This window comes from Myotis myotis, unplaced genomic scaffold, assembly GCF_014108235.1.
Source record: "Myotis myotis isolate mMyoMyo1 unplaced genomic scaffold, mMyoMyo1.p scaffold_m19_p_12, whole genome shotgun sequence".
NCBI lineage: Eukaryota > Metazoa > Chordata > Mammalia > Chiroptera > Vespertilionidae > Myotis > Myotis myotis.
The window spans coordinates 70,882,317-70,900,387 of NW_023416316.1; the positions used below are offsets into that span (position 1 = coordinate 70,882,317).

Sequence of the window (18,071 nt, forward strand, 5' to 3'; positions counted from 1 at the left end):
CTGCAGTATCAGCAAGCATCGTGGGACTGGGAAAAGATCCTATACCGGATACTCAGGCTACATGCATACAAGAGAGCTAAGACTTGCTTAATAATTAATTACTCAGTGCAAAATGAACCACTAAAATGGCAGAAAATGAAGGCCAAAAGACTATGTAAGAATCAACATCCACCACACATGCAAAGAATCCTTGAGAAATCTTATGGTCCTAAAAAAACAGGGCCAGACCAATAGTCCGATATCCCAGGCAGGCCAACATTGAACAGCATCAAGCTGAGGGGAGCCAAAGAAGCAGCACATAGACCAGTGGTTCTCAACCTTGGCTGCACATTAGATCACCTGGGAATCTTTTTAAAATCCGGATTTCTAGGCCTCATCCTCAGGAAATTCTGTTTCTTTGTTACTAATGTTGTGGCCCCACCCCATCACAAAGAAACGGAATTTCCGGAGGATGATGCCCAGAAATCAGGATTTTAAAAAGATTCCCAGGTGATTCTAATGTGTAGCCAAGGTTGAGAACAAACATAGAATGTTGCTCAGAAAAGTTAACCAGTCCAGACCAGGTTCAGCTACTGCCTTCTATTGTTACACAGACTAACAGATGTACACATAACTCAGAGACCAGTTACAAACATTTATTAGTGTTGTCCACAGAATTCAAGCTATTCTTCCATCTTTAAAATGTCCACAGTGAGTTTGTGCACAAATATTTTCTATAAAACTTAATAAAGCAAGTTTTAGTACATCAGTTCTAGGTGAAGATTTTACTCATTTCTGAAACTGACACATTTTCTTAGAAAAAAATTACCTGTTGCAAACTCAAAGTGTTAGAAATGTCACAACAAAATACAAGGTTTTATCTAATCTTAATTGTTTGATGTTTAATAAAGTTAACTGGGAAGTAAAGGCCTTTGTGTTTTTCCCTGAGATTTCTCTCATTTTTAATGAGGTTGCCTGATCATTCAGGATTATTGACAGAAGTTGCCTTCCTCATGTGAGTTCTATAATATACGATGACAGGTTGAATTATGCTAGATCTTCTGACATTTATTATATTTACAGAGTTTGTGAACCCTCGAAGGAAAAAAAGACACATATTAAGAAGGGCTTCTGGTGACTGCCTTGGCTCAAACAAACAAACAAAAAAAGCAGAGCCAGCAGCCATTTCTGCACAGGGGACTTTCATGCAAACTGCTCAGCACTAAGCTGCCATTGGCTGAGCCAGCCCTTCTAAGGGTTTCCTGGAATCCTATTTCTACCAATTGGATTGAGGCTTTCTCCATTCAATCAGAGCAGCTCTATTCTGACCAATCAGGACCACTGCCTTTGGACCAAACTGTGAGGATTTGGATGCCTCATGTGCATGAGGACAGACCAATCAGGGACCAGGGCAGGGACTTCTGTCCATTGAAGCCAGCTTCCCTCTGGATTGAGGAGCGAACTTTCCACTGGAGACCGTTTTTCCCCAGCTACAGTTGAAACATGGGAGATGCCTTGCTGGAACAGACCAGAGCTGCCTGGCCAAAGAGAGTCCTGGCCCAAGGGTGACCTAGCCCCTGCTGTTTTCACAGCTGCACTGCATCACAACTGAGCTATTCCTCAGCTGTGCTATTTTCACAGCCATGCTATAGCACTGAGTCAAGTTTCCTTCCTCACTGCACCCCAAATCAGGGATTCCTGTTGGTGCTGAATTGGCACCAACGACCGAGGGTTAACAGGTTTAACTTCATTGTAACAGAGTTGGCTAAATTATATGCATTTAACCAATACACCAAATCTTTAAGAGCTCAACAAATACAAATGTAATTCCTGTTTAAAGAAAAAAAAAAAACAGGGGAAGACTGTTTAGTGGAAAATTGTTTCATCACTACCTTGTGCTCTATACTCAATATACAGCACACAAGTCTGCCTTGCAAATTTCTCCATTCCAGTATGAATAACATAGAACAGGAAGAATGCAATTTTTAAAAGCTAAACTTAGCTGATATGTAATAGCATAATAACCCATGGCCAGCCCCACCTGGATGAAAGGCAGATTGGGAAAGTTAGACATGCTTGTGCCTATTAGAAGAGGAAATAGTTAAAGGAAACAATCTGCAGTCTGTGTGACATGACCTTCTCCACTGTGTGTTTTAATAGCCAGTTTCTTCAGAACTTTCCAAATTCATTACATGGAAGGTTTTTCTCTGTGGTGTGCCTTCTGTTATAATGTACCCGAAGAACTGCCTTACGAGCGAAAGTTTTCCCACATTCATTACATTCATGTGGTTTCTCCCCTGTGTGAATTCTCTGGTGCTCTCTGAGAGTTGAACTGTGGGCAAAAGCTGTCCCACATTCATTACACTCATAGGGTTTCTCCCCTGTGTGAATTCTCTGATGTGATTTTAGACCAGAAATACGAGCAAAAAACTTCCCACATTCACTACATTCATACGGTTTCTCACCTGTGTGAATTCTCCGATGGGTACTGAGGTTTGTCTTACGGGAAAAAGTTTTCCCACATGCATTACATTCATAGGGTCTCTCCCCTGTGTGAATTCTCTGATGTGCACTGAGGTGTATCTTCCTGGAAAAAGTTTTCCCACATGCATTGCATTCATAGGGTTTCTCCCCTGTGTGAATTCTCTGATGTGTACTGAGATGTGATGTCTTGGAGAAAGTTTTCCCACATGCATTACATTCATATGGCTTCTCCCCAGTGTGAATTCTTTGATGTACTCGGAGGGCTGAATTATGAGTGAAACTTTTCCCACATGCATTACATTCATACAGTTTCTCACCTGTGTGAATTCTCTGATGTGTTCTAAGGGTTGAATTATGGGCAAAAGACCTCCCACAATCACTACATTCATACAGTTTCTCACCTCTGAAAATTCTCTGGTGAGGACTGAGGTGTGTCCTCGGGGGAAAAGTTTTCCCACATGCATTACATTCATAGGGTTTCTCCCCTGTATGAATTCTCTGATGTGCACTGAGGTGTGTCTTGTTAGAGAAAGTTTTCCCACATGTAATACATTCATGGGGCTTTTTGCCTGTGTGAATTCTCTTATGTGCTCTGAGATGTGATGTCTTAGAGAAAGTTTTCCCACCTTCAATACATCCATTTGGTTTCTCCTCTGTGTGAATTCTCTGATGTTCTTTGAACTGTGCCATCCTGGAGAATGATTTCCCATATTCATTACATTGATAGAGTTCAACCTCTGTGTGTGTTCTCTGATGTACTAAGAGGGCGCACTTGTAAGATTCCCCACGTTCATTGTTATAAGGTTTCTCTTTTGTGTGAACTGTCAGATGTTCATTGAGGTTTGACATCTGACAGGAAGTTTTCTCACATTCATTATATTCATAGAGACAGGCCCCCATATGAGTTCCAGGATAATCACTAGTGTGTGAATTTGAACAGAAGAATTTCCCACACTCCTCATATTCGCAAGTCTTCTCCTCTGAGTGGGTCCTCTGTTGCTGAATGAGGTGTGCTTTCTGGTAAAAGAACTTCCTGCATTCATTACTTTCAAATGCCTTCTCTCCTATGTCATTTTCCTGATGTACACTGAAAAGTGAGTTTTGATGCAAGGATTCCCCATGTTTACCACATTGGTAGAATTTCTCTTCTGTCTGAGTTCTCTGATGTATTGTAAGGTCTAAGTCCTGGTAGGAGGCACTTGTACATCCATTAAAAACACAGACCTTATCTCCAGTTTGTGTCTTCTGATGTACCAGATGGGCTGAGCTTTGGGTCAAGTTTTCTTCACATTTACTGCTTTCAAAAGCACCATGTCTTGTAACAGTTCTCTGAGGTTGAATGAGGAATAAATTCCTGTTGAAATTATTTCCACTTTCATTACATTCATAGTGTGTCACAGTCATCTGAACTTCATCGTATTCCTCAATAGTGGCTTTGTCACAGGATCTCCCACAATCATTAAGATCAAAGCATTTCTCCCTTGAACCAGTTCGCCTGTGGTTAAACAGAGTTGCGTTATCTAAAACTATCTGCCTTTCTTTACTCCGTGGTTTATCATCAATGAATATTACTTGCCAACGAGGTTTCTCTTGTTTTTCCTGGTTCTCCTCAATGTGGACATCAACTTTGTAATATCCTAGAATTAGAAACATTGAAAATATCTTATGAATTTTACATTTCTTATTATGAGGAGCTTATAATCATGTTTTGTTATGCTTTGTATTGTTTCTAGTCATGTTTTCAAAGATTAATAATTCATGCACAAAGACAGAAACACAAGACACACACTCTTTCTCTCTATTCATCCAAGTTGTTTAAAAAAACAGAATTACTCCCAGTGCTAGCCAAAATGGAGCAGCCCTATTCTTCCAGGTCCTTCCTCTTGCAATTCAAAAATCCCTAGGGGAAAAACTCTCAGCAAAATGGGAATAGAGGGATCATGCCTCAACATTATAAAAGCCATATGTGACAAACCTACAGTCAACATCATACTCAATGGGCTAAACTAAAACCATTTCCACTAAGAACAGGAATGAGACAGGGATGTCTGCTTTCACCATTCTTGTTCAACATAGTACTAACAGTCCTAACCATAGCAATCAGACAAGAAGAAAAAACAAAAGGCATCCAAGTTGGAAAGGAGAAAGTAAAACTGTTATTATTCACAGATGATATGATACTGTACATAGAAAACCCTAAAGACTCCATCAAAAAACAATTCTAGTGGGGAGGAGAGATGGGGGGTATGGGAAGAGACTGGACAGAAATCTTACACCTATGGATGAGGACAGTGGCGAGGGCTAAGGGCATGGGGAGAGGTGGGAACCGGGTGGAGGGGAGCTATGGGAGGAAAAAAGAGGGACATCTGTAATAATCTGAACAATAGAACTGGTGTTCTAACAAAAACAGAAAGAGCCATCAGAGCTCTTTCTCCCCAGGGGTGCAGAGGAAAAGCCATGTGAGGACACATTGAGAATGTGCTCACCTGCAAGCCAGGAAGAGAGGCCTCACCAGAAATCTACCCTGCGGGCACCATGATGTTAGACTTTCAGCCTCCAGAATTGGGAGAAATATGTTTCTATTATTCAAACCACCCAGGCTATGGTATTTTGTTATGCCAGCCCAGATGACTAATATAAAAATGCAAATCAAAACCTCCGTGAGATAGCATTTCACATTCAGTAGGGTTGCCACAATCAAAAGTCAGTTAATAAAGGCTGGTGAAGATGTGGAGGACCCAGAACCCTCAGCTGCTGTCATTAGGAATGTAAAATGGTAAAACCACTTTGGAAAACAGTCTGGCAGTTCCACAGAGTTCCCATATAACTCAGCAATTCCACTCCTATCTAGAAACGTGAGATAAATAACGGCATATGTCCAAGCAAAACCTTGTAAATGAATGATTATATTAGCATTACTCAATAATAGCCAAAAGATAGCATCCTAAATGTCCACTGACTGATGAATGAGCAAACAAATGTGGTATATCCAATGAAATTTATTCTTTCCATAAAAAGAATGAAATTTTAATATATGCTATAATATGAGCCTTATAATGCAAAGTGAAAGAAACCAATCACAAAAGAACACATAATGTGAAATTCCATTTATATGAAATATGCAGAATAGCCACATCCATAGAGACAGAAGTAGATTAGTGGTTGCTAGCACTGGCAGGCCAGAGGATAGGGAGGTAATAGCTAAATGGCATGGGGTTTCTCTCAGAGGTGAAGAGAACTGACTGTGGTGTTTGCATATATCTACGAATATAATAAAAGCCATTGAATTAACTGAACACTTTGAATGGGTGAATTATATGATATGCAAATCACATCTCAATAAAGCTATTTAAAAGCAAAAACAACTTTCTAAAGTGTTTCCCTTAAAGGGCTAACAACCCCAAGAGTTTCTGTTTGTCTGTGCTCACCTGGGTACGTCTGGCTTAGGAATTCTTCCTCTAAGGACCAGGGCTCTTCACCTTGCTCCAACTTTAAGATCACTGGGGGTTTGGTAATGCAATACCCTGTGAACAGAACAATTGAGAGTATATACAGAGCAGATCCATCTTTTTAGTTTCTGAAAATAAAAGTACCTATTTGCAGGTTTTAATGGGAAAATAATGACACAAACGTTTCAATTTCTCTAAAAGTTTCAGTTACTTAGGCCTCTTAATCAAAAGCCTAAAGATTAATCTCTATAAAGGATCGATGTGTTTTGAAAATTTAAAAAGAGGAAATTTCTTCTAGAGGCAGTCGCAGGGGAAGGGCTGCTCACCCATGGAGACGAGGTGGCTGTAGTTCTCCAGCATCACCTCTCTGTACAGGGTCCTCTGCCCAGGACCCAGGCACTGCCACTCAGCCCTGGTGAGCTCCACAGCCACGTCTTCGAATGACACTGATCCCTGTAATAAAGTTCAGAATTACGTGACAAAGAAAATACCTTTGAGAACTACTATTTTCCTATTTACTCTCAAGGTTCAAAAACAGATATCAAGGATGTCTAATTTTAACTTAATTTGTTTTTAACTATGGAGTTGTTCAATTAGCTTCTAATGTACCATTATTCATTTACATTTATGAATTGTAGTTTTGCTTTGTTTTTGTTAATCTTCACCCAAGGATATTTTTCCACTGTTTTTTAGAGTGGAAGGGAGGGGAGGAGGGAAAGAGAAGAAGAGAGGGCGAGAAAGAGAAATACCAATGTGAGAGAAACACATCGATTTGCTGCTCTGCCATGCACCCCGACTAGGGTCAGGGATGGAACCTACAACTCAGGTATGTGCCCTTAACCAGGAATTGACCCATGACCCTATGGTGCACAGGCCAACACTCTAACCACTAAGCCAAACAAACCAGGCCAAATTACAGTTTTTTTAAACAAAACAAAACAAATCCAGTGTAAAGAGACCTCCTACAGCTCTTCTACATCCCAAGTGATTATCCTGGGTATTCTAGAGAATTCTAGGATGTTCAATCCCTCCTTGGACATCACTACCATACATAATGGGAGTCAAGAAAGAGATACATGTAAGTTGTGGAGATATCATACATGATTGAGCTCATGAATAAATAAATGTATCTATATATATAAAAGGCTAATATGCTAAGTGTCCTTCACTCCGTCTGACCAGTTGCTATAACGCTCACAACCACCAGGGGGAAGACTCCCAACGCAGGAGCTGCCGACCTGCAGTGACATGGTAGTGGTGGCTCTCGGGTGACGCACCCGAAACCAGAGAGGAGGGAGCCCAATTCCTTGCAGGGCCTCACGATTCCACCTTCAGCCGTGGGCTATGTTATTACTGGGACACTGTCGACCCTCAATCTGGTTTACTGCGCATTTGTATTTGCATTCCACACCTTGTATGACAGCAACTTTGCAGAGTGCCCTCTTGCACTCTGGGACCCCTCAGAGGATGTTGGAGAGCTGGTTTCAGCCCGATCCCCGCAGACCTGGCCAGGCCAAGAGACCCCACCTGCCAGAGGGACCCTGATCACTCTGCAGATGCTTTCCTTTCCATGTGCATGAATCCGTGCACCGGATCACTAGTAAAGATATATAAATCTAGAGCTCATGAAGAGCAAAGAACAACCTACCAAGGAGGTGGAATCAGAGAGACCAGTAGGAGAGAACACAATCTACACTGAAGTAACAGCAACTGCTATAAGGATAGGGAAGTAGTCACAGAGCAGAAGCAGAAACCAATGTGATAACTACTTTCTTATGTAGCTACCCTTGTGTGGCTCTAGCAACGAGCTGCTCCTTCAATGCTCTTGCCAAATACTGACTTGAGACACAAAAGGAAAAATGTGCTATAAGTCTAATGTGACAGATCCGTTCATGTTGCTACTGAAGAGTCTATGGAATGTAAAGCTGGAACTGTCCCTTAAACTAGTATACGCATGATTTTAGAGCACAGAAAGGAGGTCTAGGAAGGAGACAACATTAAGGAGTTACTAGCAATTTAGATGGTAACTGAAGTCATCTGAAGGAATCAGACAGCAACTTGAGCATGAAGGAAATGAGCAAAGCAAAGTACCAAAAACATTTGAGAAATATTAAGAGGCTAGCAGAGCCCTGAGCAAGTATTGCTCAGAGGTTAGAGCGTTGGCCTGAGCACCAAAGGGTCTTGAATTTAATTCCTGGTTAAGGACACATACCTAGGTTGCAGGTTCGATCCCTAGGTCCAGTCCGGGGTCTGGTTGGGCTTCATGTGGGAGGCAACCAACCAACCAATGTGTCTCACATTGATGATTTTCTCTCTATCTCTGTCTCTCCCTCCCTACCTCTTTTTCCCTCTCCCTCCCTTTTTCCTTTCCACTCTCTAATAATTAATGGAAAATATATCCTCAGGTGAGGATTAACAAATAATCAATACTAATAATAGAGGAATACGCAAATTGTCTAGGATGCCATCACAGTGACAGTAATGTTCCGCAGGCTGCGTGGGGCAACAAGGCTGGCAGGAGGGTTAGTGAGGGATGACCAAACAACTAAACAGCAGGCTACGTGGGGCAACCAGGCTGGCAGGGGGGTTAGTGAGGGACGACCAAACGACTGAACAGCAGGCTGTGCGGGGTGACCAGGCCGGTGGAGGGGGGGAGAAATTTGGGGGAGACCGGGCCGGCGGGGGGGGTGGGGGGTATAAGTTGTGGGCGACCAGGCCAGCAGGGGGGTGCAGTTGGTGTTGACCAGGCAAGCGGGGGGGGGCAGTTAGGGGAGATCAGGCAAGCAGGCAGGTGGGCAGTTAGGAGCCAGCAGTCCCAGATTGTAAGAGGGATGTCCCAGATTGGAGAGGGTGCAGGCTGGGCTGAAGGGACCCCCTCCCCACCCCCGTGCACAAATTTTGTGCACTGGGCCTCTAGTAATAAATAAAGACACTAACAGAAAAAGTATAGGCCACAAAGCCAGAGAACTTTTTGAAAAGTAGTAATAGAGGCATGAGAGAGCAGAGTTTTGGAAAACAAAAAAAGGGAAAGTTTCCACAAGTCTTCAAAGGGGCTGGTGGTGAGAAGCAGAGAGTTGCTGTTCAAGGAGCATGTTTCACTTGTGAAAAACATTATGTTCTAGAGATCTGCTGTACAACACTGTCCCTCTACTTAACACTGAATTGTACACAGAGAAATTTGTTGAAAGTGGATCTTGTCACAATTAAAAAATAGAAAGAATGGGAAGGAGATTAAGAGATAAGAGGACAGACACAATCCAATTACATGTTCATTCATGTCTTCATTACTGAGTGAATACCTGCTCTGTGTGAAGCTCAGAACTAGTAGCTGGGAACTAAAACAAATGAAAACAAGAACAGGAACACTTCTCATTAAATGTATTGTAATCTAAACAAATGAAGAAAATTTAACTATATTTTCCAGAACTAAAATATTAGTGAGAAAAATGGAATTTTTTCATTTTAGCTAATCTTTAATATCTGGCTTAATAAACATCAGCTGGATTTTTTTTTTTTAATTAAGCTAACAAGTGGTTTAGGTAAAAATGTTGAAGCAGGCATCCCAGAAAATTATCTCCTCCACTAAAGCAATGAAAAAACTGGCAAAAATTATAGAAGTTAGCAAAGGCAATCTGTGGAAATATACAAGAAAAACGGCTGACTCACAGTAAGAACAATATTGTGTCCTTTTAATTTAACCCTCTCTCTCCAACTCAGCAGTAGTTTGAGAACCAACAGTCTGCAACCAGCAGCCTGGCAACTACAAGAGGATTGGAGTTCCACCAAATCAAAACCTCATTCCCAGAAAACTGTCATCACTTGGTCTATTTGGAGGTTCCCTGAAAGACCCGGCTTACAAGGATGTCTTTATCTGAGCTAACTTGGAGCTTACATAGTGGGAATAGACTATCTTCAGACGCATCTGTCAAAACACTGAAAGGCAAAAAAAAAAACACTGAAAGGCATTTGTTTAACTTAGTGGCTACCTGAGGTGGTAATAACAGCAGGGGCAAACAATGACCAATCGAGAAGCTTAAAAGGAAATGCTGGGGAATGAAAGGTCAATGAAGATTCTGTAAAGCTCCAATATATTCCTGGGGATCTGGAAGGCCACTTACATGCAATTCGTATTTATGCAGAGTAATTTTGAGGATATTCAGTTGATTTATCAGAAAAATGCCTTAATTCAACCCCTGTGTTTCAGTTTCTGAAAATCAGTATTAACTGAGTTTACATATAACATTAAGTCTTCTACTTTAATTGAAGAACAATTAGAGGCAATATTCTAGATTATTTCAGGGTTATATTACTGGAAAGTTGTTAACTAAATTGCCTATTTGAAAACAACAAAGATTATTTTTTATTTTCAATTGTCTTTATGGGGAATCAGTTTGCTTTATCTCCTCACCAATGTCAGCCTTTAAGGATGTATTGTCTGACATTCTGACATAGATATCAGAACCCTCAGAAATAAATTTCTGCATATATCCACATGCCAACCTTGTTCTGCTATTCATCTGTATTTCTGTATCTTCTGTGAATGCATATGATCCATTTCTATTTTTCCATGTTAACACAGAGACACTTAAGCCCTTATAAAATCCACTGTAAAATAAATAGGTTATTAAAAACTGAACTCACCTCAGCTTCGTTCATTTTCTGCTGCTCCTGCAAGAAGGTAAAAAACTGTGAAGGTCAGCTGGGGAGAAGGGAAGAGAAATGGGGTCATGAGAAACCTGGTCTGCCTTACAATTCCTATATTCATCTGCCTAAAAAATCTCCTAACACCAGGTGGAGAAAAGGCTTCCCTATGGCAGAATGTCCCTTTGACATTCTTTTTTTATTATTGATTTCAGAGAGGAAGGAAGAGGGAGAGACAGAAACATCAATGATGAAAGAGAATCATTGACTGGCTGCCTCCTTCGTTCCCCCACTGGAAACTGACTCCACAACCCAGCCATATGCCCCAACCAGGAATCAAACCGTGGCCTCCAAGTTCATAGGTCAATGCTCAACCACTGAGCTACACCAGCTGGGCCCCTCTGACAGTCTTAAGAAGGAACAGCAGAAACCACACAGAGGTAGCACCTGAATATCTGCATCTCTGAGATGATCACGTGGGCTTAATCTTGCATTTTCACTAACTAAACTGCTTTTTGTCGATGAATTAACAATTTATGCTCCCTCCTAATTAAATCAAAAATTTTTAAAAACTAAATAAAGCAGAGGATTCCTTAAATAAATTCAGGTACACCAGAGGTGAAACGCCCTACTTTCATTAAAACTAATGTCAAAAAACTACTCTTGCTGGATTATTAATCAAGTTCTTGTTGTCTTTACAGCTTGAGTTAGTTTCCCCAGAAAACTCTAAAATATGGTGGGACATTTTATGTAAGAAATACATTCTTAAACTTTTTGCTCTAAATTGGTTACAGTTTCTACAAAGATCTTTAGAGAAGATGTGTACAGCACTTTTCTGTGTGAGTAAACAGTTCTGTATTGCTGCTGTTTGGTTCTGCCCTGAGTGACTCTACAAAAATCATTTATTTCGGGACCAATATTTTTGGGTTTTCAAAAGTGGCCAATGTAGAAAGCCCTTCTACACTCATTCTGTTATCTCTACATTCAGGAAAGAGGGAGCATTTGCATAACTCTAGATGCCACCTGTGGTGATGGACAGGTCTGACAGCAGCTCAGAATCTGGAGTTCGGGCAGAATAAAGGAAACCTAGTGTCCAGGATTTCATCAGCTCCGGCAGGTTACACCTCCCCTGGACATCTGTCCTCACCAGCCATCCACTGAAGTGCCTTTTCCTGTGCAGCCTGACAGTCCCCCATCCCTCTCAAAACAAGGCTCCCACCTCCTGCAAACTGGTCCACAGCTGCCACCGTCACAGTCTGTGATGGCTTTTGGATGTGGCAACATCGCCCAGTTTGACTCATGCTGTACAGGTATCATGACCTGCTTCTAGTGGAGCAAATCAGCACCTGCTCCTTTCTAGAAACTTCTGCCTCTGCTCTGAAGCTCTGGTGAAGGGCCTGTCAGAATGGCTCTTCTTCCAAGTGGCAGCTGTTTCTGGGGTCCCTCCTTCCTGGCGTGAAAGAGTTACTTTGCTCCAGAGGAACTGGGACCTGAGCCTGAGAAACAAATGCACTTTATTTGAAACCTCCCGCCGACATTCTAAGCCTGACCCTTTTGGAATTCACTAAGAATGTACCACCCAGGACTGGAGCCAGCAGCTGCATGCAACTCCTGCACCTGAAATGTGGCTGCTCCGCAGGACGGTCATATTTTGACTGTATTGAATTAAATCAGTATTGAATTCATTCACCACCTTTCTTTTCACTGTGACTACTGAAATTTTTTAAAGATATTTTTATATTATCTTTGCATTATCTTTCTATTGGCCAGCACTGCATGTGATGGCCAGACTGGGCCTTTGAGGACGGAGGCAGCCTGGACAGTGCAGGAAGCTGCAAGAGCCTCCGTCTGACCCGGGTTTCTGGAGAAAACCCACGAACCCCAGGGATATTTACCAAATGGTGAGGTCCTGTCCCCCTTCACTTTACAATCACGTCTCTGGGATTTGGGGACAGGCTACTCTTCTATGTGCTGCAGAGGTTGCAACTTCGGTTTGGGGCGGGGCGGGTTCTCAGGAGAGCAGAGATAGGGGGTAACATCTGCATTTGCATCCTACCGCTCTCCGCGGCCAGCTCGTGCGCTGGGGTATATCATTCCGCCCCCAGGAAAGTCCTCTCGCTTCTTAAAATGGCACGTCCATACCGACAAGTAGGCTTGTTGTCAGCGCTCAATGAAACAAAACAAGGGAACAAAGTGTCTCGGTAGCCATTTACACAGTGATCACACGGCATTTGGCAAAGTAATTTGCAGATGACACCTTATTTCGTTCTCAGAATATCTGCATAAACTATGAGTAGCCCCTTGTGCACTGTGAGCGTCCAGAGGGTGCAGTCCCCCGCTCGCCGCACAGGGCGTGTCCTCCCAGGAGGACTCGGTCCCACCTGCGCTGCGGGAGCCGACGAGGGGGACCCGCACGTACACGGGCTTGGGGCAGGGAGGGCCCGCCTGCGGAACCCCGGGACTGCCGGCTCCCGCGCCCCACACTTGAGTTACCTGACCGCGGGGGCTCGGGCTCTCAGGTGCGCAGGCTGTGCTTCCGCACAGACCCCGGAAGGCGGCAGGGAAGAGGCGGGACTGCTGGGCACCAGCGCAGAGTGCCTGCTGAAGACCCTTTCCCAGAGGCCTGTTCGGTAGGCCCACACATTCAAGACTACATTTCCCATGAACCCTTGAGACCGAAGGAAGTAATTTTTAAAGCATTTCCGCTTCAGTAGCCCGTTGGACCTGACCCCTGGAGACTTCCTGAATCCACTGAGATTTGGGGTTAGACTTTAGGACCTAACAACACGTTGCAGAGCGTGGTACTTGATGGGATCCGGGTTGGAAAGACAAGAGCTGCAAGAGACACCAATTGAGGAAACACAAATATGAACCAGATATTAGAAATATTAAGGAAAATTACCATTACCTTGGTTAGTGTGATAAGACAAGGGTGGACAAAAGTTATTAATAATAAATAATACAATAATTAATAACAGGACACAAGATCAAATCAATGAGTCATTTAATCAGTAAAGCAGGCTACTGCGAGGGTTGAAGCGGCTCCAAATCTCCCAGTGCCAAGTGGCAGAAACATCAGACTTATAAAGGCAAATATAACAAAGATATTGATTACATCTCGAGGTTTGGAATTAGGAACCTGATTAGCAAAAAGTTTGTTACAGAAGCTTAGATTGAGCAAGTTAGTTATCTACAAAGATTAATTATAGTTTCAGGTCTTGGGACTACTGAGTCAATGGAAACACATTATCTGGAGCCACTGAAGCAATTTAAAGCAAGTGTGCTGTCCTGGTCTCCAGGTACAGAGGAATGTGTTTTGAAAGACCAGTAAAACCACAATCAATGGGGTATTCAATCCACAATCAATGGGGTATTCAATCCACAATCAATGGGGTATTCAATCGAATAGGATGATTTATGTAAGTTCAGAAAATCAAAATAACAGAAGCCAGAACAGCAGGGTTAAAATATTAAACAGCAATTGTTACCTGAGATGATTGCTACCATGCTTCATAAACTTTCATGTACTCACTACTGTGAACTTATTTTTGCCTACCCTTGAATTTGGACTATGCAGGAAAATGCTGTACTTTAAAGATACATACTGATATAGTTACAATTTAAAAAGAATGTATTTATAATTTACTTTTTTAAAATTAAGCAAAACAGAGAAAGCAAATATGTTAAAAGATTAAGAATCATTAAATCTGTGCAGCATGTGTAAATGATACTTATTTTACTATTTCTGCTATTTGGAGTGTTTAAATTTTCTTTTTAATAAACAGTAAAAGACATGGGATGGGGTGAGATGGAAAGAGATTACAGAGTTTACTAATCCAGAAGTGTACCTTTTAAAATCAAACTTCCAAGAGAAGTAAAAGTACACACAAGAATCCCTTTCACAGCTGTGAAATAGAACAAACCTGGAAAATAGAGCCAGCATTAACCTCTTAAAAAGTAACATCTGTAACCAGCAGGATTCAGGTGGGGGAGGAGGCAATAATCTAGCTGTTCAAATTACATAAGTGATACATGAAAATCATACAACCCCCAATAAGAAAATGATTGTTGCATCAATTTTGCATTTCCATGAAGTACACCTTCCTTGAAACTTAATGTGTGCACACATCAAATTAGAGACATGGATACAATAACATAATTTTCTCCTATCAGACTTTTTTTAGAGCAGTTTTAGGTTTACAGAGTCATTCAGCAGGATGCAAAAAGAGTTTTCATATACTCCATCTCATCACTCCCAGAGCAGTTTCTCCTATTACTAACATCTTACATTAGTGTGGTATATTTTGTACAATTAAAAGGATTATTACCAGCTTAATCCCATAGTTTACATTACCAGTCACTCTTTGTGTAGTACAGTTTTATGGGCTTTATCAAATGCATACTGTCATCTGGAATAATATCCAGAATTACATTATCATACAGAATAATTTCACAGCCCTAAAAACTTCTGTGCTATGTCTATTCAACCTCTCCACTCTTGCTTTTCCGTCCTGAACTCTTGGTAGGCACTCATCTTTTTAGTCAATTTTCCCTTTTCGAGAATGTCATAGAGTTAGAATCATATGAAGTGGCCTGCTAGTCTGGCTTCTTTCACCTTAATGTGCATTTAGGTTTTCTCCATGTCTTTTCCTGGTTTGGTAGTTCAGTTTTTATCAATGAATAATATTCCATTGTATGGGTGTACACAGTTTGTTTATTCACTCATCTACTGAGGGACATCTTGTTTGTCTCCAGGTGTTTACAATTGTGAACAAAACTGCTGTAAGCATATCTTGTGCAGGTTTTTGTGTGAACATATGTTTTCAAATCAATTGAGTAAATACCGAGAAGTAAAATTGCCAGATTGCATAGCAGAGATTAGGTTTTGCTTTATTTGAAACTGCCACATTGTCTTCCAAAAGCAGAGTCATTCAGCAGAATGTAAAAAGAGTTTTTATATACCCCATCTATCATTTTACATTCTCACCCGCAATGAAAGAGGGTTCTGCTGCTCCATATCCTCACCAGCATTAAGTGTTGCCAGTGTTTTGGATTTTGGTCATTCTAAAAGGTGTGAACTGATATCCTGTAATTTGTGATTCTACAATAACACCTAATGCTGGGCTTCTTTTCATATGCCTATAGATCTGATGCTGAGCTTCTTTTCATCTTCTCTTGTGAGGTGTCTTTCTGCGCAACTCTTTCACCCGTTTTTATTGGATTCAATATCTTATTTCTGAGTTTTAAGAGTTTTTGTATATTTTGGATAAAATTTCTTTACCAGATATGTCTTCTGCAAGTATTTTCTCTGAGTGTGATTTGTCTTTTCATTCTCTTGAAGTTCTTTCACAGAGTAAAAGTTTTTAATTTTAATGAAGTCAAACTGATCAATTTGTTTATTCATACTATATAATAAAAGCCTAATATGCAAATTATCCCCTCAGGCGGGTCGTTCGATGGCAATTTGACCAGGAAACCGGAAGTTCAACCGCTCGCTATGACGTGCACTGACCACCAGGGGGCCGCGCGGAACATGGCAAGTGTTAGCTACATGGCACCTGGGGAGTGGGGGAAGGAGGGGGGAAATCCTGAAACTCTAGCTGACTACCTGGGGGCAGGGGTGACAGGGATGGAAATGTGGTGAGAATGCGGGGTGCCTGCAGGGGTGTCCGCTGAGCTTGCTCTCACTCCCCCTGTTACCCTCCCCTGGGATGCCAGGGCTTGCATGCCAGGAAAGCCCTCATGCTCAGGTACCCGGCACCCGCGAGGAGCCTGCCATTCCATGCCAGATGCCTAGGGACCATGATCACCGGCCAGGCCTAGGGACCGCACCCATGCACGAATATCTGTGCACTGTGCCTGTAGTGTTAAAATAATTTCTTAGCAATATAGTACCTACATTTTGTTTCCGAATGTATGTGTGCCTACACAATTACTTTAATATCAAGTATCTATTTTCCAGGAAAAATAAAAGGATTTGACTTACCAAAAATTCACAACTGCCCTGGCCAGTGTGGCTCAGTTGATTGAGTGTTATCCCATGCACCAAAAGTCAACAGTTCCATTCCCCATCAGGGCTCATGCCCAGTTTTGAGCTCCATCCCCAGTAGGGGACATGCAGGAGGCAGCAGATGAATGTTTCTCTTTCACATTGATGTTTCTCTCTCCCTCTCCCTTCCTTGCTCTCTCTCTCTAAAATCAATCAAAACATATTTTTTAAAATAACAACTGTACAAGAACATATTTATTACACAAATAAGGGCACATATTCATTAGACATATTTTGATTCCCCGTGTAAATGCATATAATTAAAGGTTTCCAAAGGTGCAGTTTCCATACATTTAAAATTATATATTAATTAAAGACTGTCACATTACTCTGATCAGAAAAAAATTAAGCTTCTATTAGCTGCTCCACAAATACAATAAATGGCTTAATTTTGAATTATCACAGTTTTAAAATCACAATGTACATCTTATTAAAGCTGCCAATTATGTAAATTTCTCTTGCTTTCTTTTCATCGTGTGTATAACAATAAAATCAAATTAGACACATTTGATTCAAAATACTTGAAAATCACTAGACACTTGAAATATACTAATTTAACTTCCCTAAATGATGTGTTAGCTAATAACTATGCTGTAAAATATTTGTAAATTATACAGAAATTAACCCTTTGCTAACTTAAAATAATTAATATAAAAGCACTTATTCAAAAGAATAAGTGATTTTACAAACCAACCACTATTCTTTATTTAAAAATTGAAATTTTGAATTAAAAAGTCTTTAAATACTCTGCAAACAAGAATAAAAATAATTTAAATTCTAAGCAAGAAATATTTATAAAAATTATGTTTTTACATCATTTTAATTTGTTATGATTCATAATGTGAACGAGAAAAATGAAAAAGACACCTATTAAGAAGAGCTCCTGGTGCTAACTGGGCTTAAATTTAAACAACAACCAAAAAACAAACAAACAAACAAAAAACAAAAAAACACACACAAAACAAAAAGAGAGCCTAGCAGCCATTTCTGCACATGGGCCTCTCACACAAACTGCACTCCACTGAAAAACTGCCGGAACTCCCTGCCTCTGCGTTAAACTGCTTGCTTTTGCACTGAACTGCCTGCCTGTTTCTGCCCTCTGAGTCAGTCCTTACAAAAGTTCCCTGATGCTCTATTCTAACCAATCAGGACAGTGCTTCTTGGACCAATCAAACGGAGAGGACTTGAAGCCCTCATCTGCATGAGGCCAAACCAATCCGAGACCAAGGGGGAGGGGACTTCTGTCCATATAACCCAGCTCCCCTCTGACTCTGAGATCCCACTTTCCTTTTCCATCAAAGAATGAAGACTGGTCTCCTTCGCTGGAAGATGGCTGTGAGAGCAGAGTGGAGCAGACCATAGCGGAGCAGAGCAGAGCTGTCTAGTGGGAGAGGGGCCTGGTTCCAGGACTTCCTGTCCCCAGAGCCTGCTGGCCCCAGAGCTGTTCTATAGCTGTGCTGGTTTTGCAG

At 41.4% G+C, this 18,071-nt stretch overlaps 1 protein-coding gene across 5 annotated transcripts; it reads right to left on the reverse strand.

The window, feature by feature from the left end:
- Positions 1–409: 409 nt before the first annotated feature.
- LOC118667625 (zinc finger protein 658-like) lies at positions 410–13,179 on the reverse strand. Of its 5 annotated transcripts, none has more exons than XM_036331363.1 (6): positions 13,047–13,179; positions 12,610–12,719; positions 10,554–10,580; positions 6,239–6,365; positions 5,892–5,987; positions 410–4,100 (listed from the first exon to the last, which is right to left on the reverse strand). In XM_036331363.1, the coding sequence occupies exons 3-6, from the start codon at positions 10,566–10,568 to the stop codon at positions 2,149–2,151; spliced, it is 2,190 nt and encodes a 729-aa protein (XP_036187256.1). In that variant the 5' UTR covers positions 10,569–10,580; positions 12,610–12,719; positions 13,047–13,179; the 3' UTR covers positions 410–2,148. The 5 variants fall into 5 exon arrangements, with proteins under 5 accessions (XP_036187256.1, XP_036187255.1, XP_036187254.1 ...); XM_036331362.1 differs by having other exon boundaries at positions 10,554–10,611; XM_036331361.1 differs by having other exon boundaries at positions 12,449–12,719.
- Positions 13,180–18,071: the final 4,892 nt, after the last annotated feature.

Excerpts from the sequence above, each read along its gene's own strand:
- LOC118667625 (XM_036331364.1), bottom strand. Across the intron at positions 5,988-6,238 it reads CAGCCACCTCGTCTCCATGG|GGTATTGCATTACCAAACCC; the intron begins GTGAGCAGCCCT and ends TTCTGTTCACAG. Across the intron at positions 4,101-5,891 it reads CCTAAGCCAGACGTACCCAG|GATATTACAAAGTTGATGTC; the intron begins GTGAGCACAGAC and ends TTCTAATTCTAG.